The sequence below is a fragment of the Miscanthus floridulus genome, chromosome 3, assembly GCF_019320115.1.
Source record: "Miscanthus floridulus cultivar M001 chromosome 3, ASM1932011v1, whole genome shotgun sequence".
Taxonomy (NCBI): domain Eukaryota; kingdom Viridiplantae; phylum Streptophyta; class Magnoliopsida; order Poales; family Poaceae; genus Miscanthus; species Miscanthus floridulus.
The window spans coordinates 25,464,963-25,472,763 of NC_089582.1; the positions used below are offsets into that span (position 1 = coordinate 25,464,963).

Below are 7,801 nucleotides of genomic sequence, written 5' to 3' on the forward strand. Positions count from 1 at the left end.
TCTAACTACAAACTAAGTAAATATGATAATAACTATATATATATATATATACAATGTACTCACTAAATAGCTAGATCATATTTAGTTAACTAAATATGTAACTACATATCTAAGTAGCTATCTAACTATATCTATGTACCTATGTACCTATGTTTCTATCTATCTACATATATATCTCACTAGATCACTAACTAAATAAACTACCTGAGTCATCATATTAACTAGTAAATAACAAATGCCAACTAAGTAGGTACATTGCATATTCATAATTTTAACCTTTCCAACGACTGGTCCGCGGACGTCGACGGAGTCGCAGCGAATGATGGACGTGGGTCAGGCCGATGATCCGGGACGGCGGTGGCACGGCCGGCCGCTGCAGGTGGTGGGATCAGTGGTGGCGCAGCCGACGACAGCGGTTGTGCGCGGCGGGCGTGGGATGCCCAGGGCTCCGCGCGGCGAGTCCGGCTCGACGGGCGCGGGAGGCACGGCGGCTGCGGGCGAGGCCGGCGGTGGAGGGCGACAAGGCGGGGCGAGGCCAAGGCGAGGAGAGGGCGCGGCGCGGGCGCAGGAACCGGCGAGGGGACTGGGGCGCGGGCGGCCAGCCGTGGGCAACGGCGCTGCGCGGGGAGGGGGGGGGGCGGCGCGGGCCGTCCGCGGTGGCGCGGTGCGGGGCGGCCGCGGTGGCACTCGGCGGGCGCGGCGCGAGCGAGGGCGGCCGGTGGAGGCGCGTGCGCGGGCGGCGGCGACGACGGCGAAGCTCGGCTCTGCTATGCTAGGGCGAGAGAGGGAGAGGAAGAGAGTAAGAGAGGCGCGGGGCCCATAGGTAATAAAAGCTCGACGCCAGTCATTCTGGCGCCGAGCTCGGCGCAAAGATCTACGACGTCGAGCTCTGCCATGCCACCTACCGAGCCCAGGAGCTCGGCGCCAGGGACGCTGGCACCGAGACGTGTTAGCTTAGCGTCAGCATTAATGGCGCCGAGCTAAGAGTCCATTTTCTGAAATCTTTCCTCCAGAGATCTATTTGTGAGAAACTAAAAAAAAAAGCTAAAATATAAAAAATTCGGGAGTATAGACACGTAGACCAGGCTCACACTCACCCACCAGGCACCAGTTCTTCAAATTCAAATTCAAACGACATATATACTGTTAAAAAATCTTGCGTCAGTGCATATGGCTGACAGCAGGGGCTCCGGTGTCCCTGGAATTCAAAAAGAAAAAAAGAAAAAACTGACGATCGAGATAACGGCATGATGAACACGTACGATTAATGCAGTGTTTATCCGAAACACGCTGGAGGAGCAGATTACGGTGACCTGGCGCCCGTAATTAGCTGACAGCACCAAAAAAAAATTTAACCCGTTCCAAAACAAGTGACCGCCGGAGTTCCGACACGTGACGTCGCCGCTATATATGGCCGCACCGGCCGTCTTCGGCGACGAGCTGCCAGTGCAGCAGCCTGTTGGTTGCAATTGCAATGCGGGGATAAAGCCTCCTGCTTCCTTGCACGCACGCACGCAGCAACCGATCCATCGGATCTCCCGGCATGGCGGCGGCGGAGGCCGTGGTGTTCGACGCGGAGGTGCTGAGCCGGGAGGAGCGCATCCCGGCGCAGTTCGTGTGGCCCGCCGAGGATCGGGCGCCGTCGGGCGGCGGCGGCGGCGGCGTGGAGGAGATCGCCATCCCCGTGGTCGACCTGGGCCGGTTCCTCCGCCGCGGGGACGCAGGCCTGGACGAGCTCCCGCGCGGCGTGGCGGAGGCGTTCGAGCGCCACGGCTTCTTCCAGGTGGTGAACCACGGCGTTCGCGCCGCGCTGCTCGCCGATGCCTACCGCTGCCTCGACGCCTTCTACGCGCGCCCGCTCGCCGACAAGCAGCGCGCGCAGCGACGCCCCGGGGAGTCCCACGGCTACGCCAGCAGCTTCACAGGCCGCTTCCGCTGCTGCCTGCCGTGGAAGGAGACGCTCTCCTTCAACTGCCCCGCCGGCGCCGGCGCCGGGACCGAGCGCGCCGCCGCCGTCGTCGACTACTTCGTCGACGTCCTCGGCGAGGACTACCGCCACATTGGGTACTTACAATCGTGTCAAAACCCTGCATATATAGCCATAGTGTACGTACTTGTTACAATGGCGCACGAATCGAAACACATGCATGCAGGGAGGTGTACCAGGAGTACTGCGACGAGATGGCGCGGCTGGCGCTGGACGTGACGGAGGTGCTGGCGGCGGCGCTGGGCCTGCGCCGCGGCGCGCTGCGCGGGTTCTTCGACGGCGGCGACTCCATCATGCGGCTGAACCACTACCCGGCGTGCCGGCAGCCGCACCTGACGCTGGGGACGGGCCCGCACCGGGACCCGACGTCGCTCACGCTGCTGCACCAGGACGACGTGGGCGGGCTGCAGGTGCGCCCCGCCGGCGGGAACGGGGCGTGGCACGCGGTGCGGCCCCGCGCGGACGCGTTCGTGGTCAACATCGGGGACACCTTCGCCGCGCTCACCGACGGGCGCCACGCCAGCTGCCTCCACCGCGCCGTGGTGAGCGGTGACCGCGCCCGCAGGTCGCTCGCCTTCTTCCTCAACCCGCCGCTGGACCGCGTCGTCCGCCCGCCGGACGCGCTCCTCCAGCTCCAGGAGGAGAAGGGCCACCGCCCGCGCGCGTTCCCGGACTTCACGTGGCGCGATTTCCTCGAGTTCACGCAGAAGCACTACCGGTCGGACGCGAGCACCATGGACGCCTTCGTGTCGTGGATCGCCACCGGAGGCCGCGGCGACGATGGCCATGCGGGACAGGAGGGCAAGTGATCGATCGATTCTTCATCTCTAGCCGCAGTAGGCAGCAGCTAGCAAAAATAATGGCTGGCGATGATAGCCATGGCGCATAAATAAATTGAGTGTTTGTGTAAATGGTGCAATAAGGACGACGATCAATGGTGATCTATAAGCTTTGCAGTTTTAGCTAATCTTTCATGGGTGTGCTATGGCGATGATATTAATTAGCCAATCGTTCGTGTAGAATGCGTGCATGCCAATGTTGGTCATGTGATGGCACCGCGTGAGCGTAGCTCATCACCGTGACAACGTGCTAATTTGCGTGTGGTCCGAGATGAAAAGATCGTCTAAATGACCCTGATGGATTGATTTCATGCATGCCTGCTTTCATATGTTCCTGCTAAACATACTTCTATATACTGTAGGTACAATTGCAAAATGGATATGAAGGCTTATAAATCAACTTCTAGAGTTGTACTAAGTCATTTTTTAAGTTTGACTAAATTTATAGAAAATAACATCAATATTTAAGACATAAAATTAGTATCATTAGATATATCATAAAAATATATTTTCATAGTGTACTCGTTTAATGCTATACATGTTAGTATTTTGTCTTATAAAATTGGTTAATTTTCATAAAAGTTTAACATAGGACAACTCTAGAAGTTGATTTGCTTACTGATAGAGGGAGTACTACTATATAATATTCGGATGTTTTCTTACCTCTTCTAGTCCTGAATTTTTGTTTCAAACCTCAATCTTCACTCGTCACTCCAACTCCATCGAAATTAACCCCTTCTCTTTCTTTGGCAAGATTGTAGGGATCGTGTTTTTTTGGTGGTTATGGTGGGGATTAGGTTGGGATTTTGTTGTTTGCTTGTTAGGCCCCCTTTAGAATGTGGGAAGTTTTCGTGTTTGTTATGTTTTTCCTATAAAAAAAGTGAATTGATTCATGTAAATTCATGCAGGATCCTGGATGCAAGCATTTAACTAGGCTAATAGCTTGGTGGCAATAGATAAACGAAGAAGAAAATAAGAGATGGTGCAGTCTTTGCTATTTTTCTTCTATATATAGCGAACTGACTCATATGGGTTCTTAGCTGAATATGTAATATAGTAGCCCGAAAACCACCAAAGTTTTGATAACTCGAAAAGTCATTTTAAATTAACAAATTTGATGTGGTATAATTTTCCTCCATGCAAATACTGATGGATTAGGTAATTTATTTTGGTGCCTTATTGATACAGATTGTCACATTATTTAGGTTTCCAACATCTCTAAAACAAACCAATCTAAAGTCTATCTCTTTAGTAAATCAGGTTTAAGACTTTCAATTTAACTAGATTTATTTTTATATGGCATTCCAAGTTTGTTTGCAGCATATACATTTTGATGCCTCTTACTTAACCGACATTATTTTTAGAAAATATCTCTCTAGGACTTTTCAGAAGAATATTGTAGATTCTTTTTAGGATGAAGCCTTGAAGTTTTATACCAGTTTTCACAAGACCAATATTTTTTCGATAATGTTTTAGCTAGGGCGTTCGGACGCAGTTTATGTCCGGACACATTGGGTGAAACACAGAAATATCTAGAGACGGGTCCTCGCTGAATTAAATAACATGTCATTCTCTTCCCACTCACCCCACTTGTTTTGCTCTTATCTCTCTCCTGCCTCTCTGTGCTCTCCCTCCCCAAGTATGGTGGCAGCCTTTCTTCTCCAAGTGCCTAACAGATGCAGCAGAGGGGGAGGACGAGAGGAATCCAAGGTCGCAGCTCGGATGGAGTCGGCATGCCTGGCAAGGCGGAGATGAGGAAGCTCATAGTGCCCCTTCTCGACGCCTGTTCCCCCACCCCGTTACCTACTTTTCTGAAGTGCCCAGCCGATGTAACAGAGGAGGAAGAGGAAAGGAATCTAAGGTCGCAAATGGGCCTCGTCGTTGCCACTACAGCACCTTCGCCAGGGCGGCCTCCATCCGCTCCCTGTCCTTCTCGCCGATCTATACCGCAGTTTCCCACCAGGCAAGTCGTGGTGTGAGGCAAACACTGTGTTTCAAGTGTTTCAGGCATTTTGACTTTTTGTTTAAAACGTTCTATCTGGATGTTGCAAAACTAGATCTGAATATTGCAATGACAAAATACGTATGTTGCAAGCCTATGTTTCAGTTGTTTCACACTTATGTTTCCAATGTTTTATCTTGATGTTTTAAAAGTAAATCTTGGTGTTGCACATGTTGCAAATAGCTATACGTGCATGTTTCAATCGCATATTTCAAGAGTTTCATCTGTTTTAGACGTATGTTGCAAATGTTTCATCTGAATATTTTTAAAGTAGATCGAGTGTTGCACATGCTGCAAAATTTGCAATGGCGCCGATGGCTGATGGACAGCGGCTTGCCGTAGGGCTTCGGCTCCTACCTCGCGCAACACGCCTCGCCCTCTCCTCTCCTCTCGCTCCCCACCCTTCCCTTCCCTCCCCTCCATCTCGCTTCAGCGTTGGCGTTGGGGTGGGGATCGTCTAGGGTGCTGCGTTTAGAAGGTGCTGGGTTCGGACACAGGTGCTGGCGTGGGGATGGGATGCGGGGCATGGGGGCGTGGAATGCGATGCGGGCACAGGTGGCGCAGGTGTGGGAGCAGCGTTCGGACGAGTCATGCGGCCGGACATCCGAACGCTAGTCCTTCCGATATTTTTTTTAAATGACAAATTTTGTAACCTGACTTGCACATTGCATTATTATAATTTATAAGCATCAAACTACGCAACAAAATAACAAATAATGAAAATGTTTTACTATGCATATGCATCCTAATTCCTAAACCCTAATCAAATCCTATGTACTCCAACCCGAAATACTGCTGCTTTACATGTAAAGTTCACTCCGTATTTACGTGCAAGGCAGTAACTAGCTAGAACGCCGTGATCTCGGCGAGGATCCCGTCGACGCTCGTCAGCTTGGCATCGTCGTCGAAGCATATCTCTCTCAGTTTCATGAACGTGTAGCAAGTGAGCAGACTGTCATAGCCGGCCTGGTGCGCCTCGCCGGCGGCCCGCGCCACGTTGAGCATCGCGGCGACGCTGTCCAGCCCACGGCGGAGGTCGTCGCTCAGGCAGAGCCTCGCCATCTCCCTGACATCGAACACCCTCCGACGGCGGAGGAACGCCGCCCCGGCGACGACCTCGAACTCCGCCGCCGACGCAGGCATCCGAAACCCGGGCCCGAACATCATCTTCACCAGGTACGCGAGGTCGTAGCCGCCGCTGGCCGTGACGACGCTGGCGCGCCCGAGGCCCGCGCGCGCCCACTTGCGCAGCCGTGGGCCGAACGCCGCCGCCGCGTCCACGCCGTGCCGCCGCGTCCGGTCGAGGTCGATGCCCCTGGCCCGCAGCGCTGCGATGGACTCCGGCGCGTAGCGGTGCCGCCGCACGTCGAACTCGCGGAAGTTGAACTCCCACAAGTACCGCGTGGCCGTGGCGCCGCCGGCGCCGTCGCCGAGGCCGAGGGAAGGGAGGCGGCACCCCGCGTCGAACAGCGTGAGGCCGAGCTGGATCGGGTCCAGCGCGTCCACGGTGGACCTCAGCAGCTTGTACCGCTCCTCCGGCTTCAGCGTGTACGCCGGACCCGCCGGCCGGTACACCGTCCCCGGGAACTCCGTGTCCACGGCCACGTACTGGAACTTGGGCAGGAGCGACTCGATGAGCTTGGCTTCCTGGTCGAAGTTGTGCGCCCACACCTGCCTCACCTCCACGCGCGGCGCCGGCGCCGGCGGGAACGGCAGCGGCGGCTTCGTCGGCAGCCCCCACGCCGCGCCGCCGGGCGTCAGGGGGTGTTGGGACGCGCACGGCGCGGCGGCCGAGTCCGACAAGGAAGGCGCCATGGGCGGCTTCGTCGGCAGCCCCCACGCCGCGCCCGGCGTCAGGGGGTGATGGGACGCGCACGCCGCGGCAGAGTCCGGCAAGGACGGCGGGAGCGGCCCGCGCGGCGAGGGTGTGGTCTCCAACGAGGACGAGCAGTGCGAGGGCGTGGAGGGCGCCGAGGATCCGGCGTCCATGATGTCCGCCGCTGGCATCGTGTTTGGGACGACGAAGCGCATCTTGATCGCGGGAGGAACGGTGGCGCCGCGCGTCGCCACTCGCCACCTTGGGCGAGACCTGCGGTTCGATCGCGCCATCTGCTGCGCCGCCGCCGCCAGCAGCCCCCGCGCGGCTTCCGCCATCAACTGCTGCTGCGGCGACAGCAGCGCCGCGTACGTCTCGGCCAGCGTGTCGTGCGGCGGCGCGCCCGTCTCCAGCGACGAGGACCAGCCCGACGGCGTGGAAGTGAAAGGCGGTGGCGAGCCGACGTCAGTAACATCCGCCGCAGCCGCCTGCGGCCTGTAGACGAAGCGCGTCGGGACCGCGGGGAAAACAGGAGCGCCGCACATCGCCGCCGAGACCTAGCTGGTTCCTCCGCCGCCGGTTCAGCTGCGCCGCCGTGAGGTGAGACTTCGTTGGAGGGGCGGCGCGTTCGTTCGGTCGTATATATACACGTGCGCGCGCGCGCGCAAAAAGAATCTCTGATCTGATCTGACCTGATCGGTCGGGTTGTTACGAGACGGGAGCTGGCGGTCGAGTTATGTAGCCCTGCATGCAGAGGCCAGCGAGGCGGTTCGTGGGGTCTTGGCCGCGCTCGTGATCGTGACTGTCCGACTCGGCTCTGGCCGTGTCGGCCGACACGACACACGTACTACCCAACCCATCGATAAGGAAAGTTTATTTTACGTACCTATGCGATACGAGTACGTACGTATTTTGTGTGTGTATACATATATCTCCTATATTTAAAAAGAATAAAGTGTGAATATTTTTTTGGTGTGACATTTGTTTTGGTTCGTCCGTCTGTCCACGCCTGTAATCCCACGACACCTCCTTGATTGAATATTGCCTGTCATGTGATAGATGAATCACGGTAAAATAGGAAGTAGAAAATTATTGTGTTATCCATATACACATTGCATGTTTGCATGCACCAGCAAACATGACAACAAGCAAAAGGA

General features: G+C 55.6%; 1 protein-coding gene across 1 annotated transcript; it reads left to right on the forward strand.

Moving 5' to 3' along the window:
- The first annotated feature begins 1,483 nt into the window (after window positions 1-1,483).
- On the forward strand, window positions 1,484-2,796 carry LOC136543351 (gibberellin 20 oxidase 3-like). The gene is made up of 2 exons (XM_066535825.1): window positions 1,484-2,064; window positions 2,154-2,796. The coding sequence occupies exons 1-2, from the start codon at window positions 1,544-1,546 to the stop codon at window positions 2,794-2,796; spliced, it is 1,164 nt and encodes a 387-aa protein (XP_066391922.1). The 5' UTR covers window positions 1,484-1,543.
- Window positions 2,797-7,801: the final 5,005 nt, after the last annotated feature.

Bases quoted from the DNA above. Each gene is read 5' to 3' on its own strand.
- LOC136543351 (XM_066535825.1), top strand. From the start codon at position 1,544: ATGGCGGCGGCGGAGGCCGTGGTGTTCGACGCGGAGGTGCTGAGCCGG. The intron at 2,065-2,153 runs GTACTTACAATC...ACATGCATGCAG, and splicing joins GAGGACTACCGCCACATTGG to GGAGGTGTACCAGGAGTACT.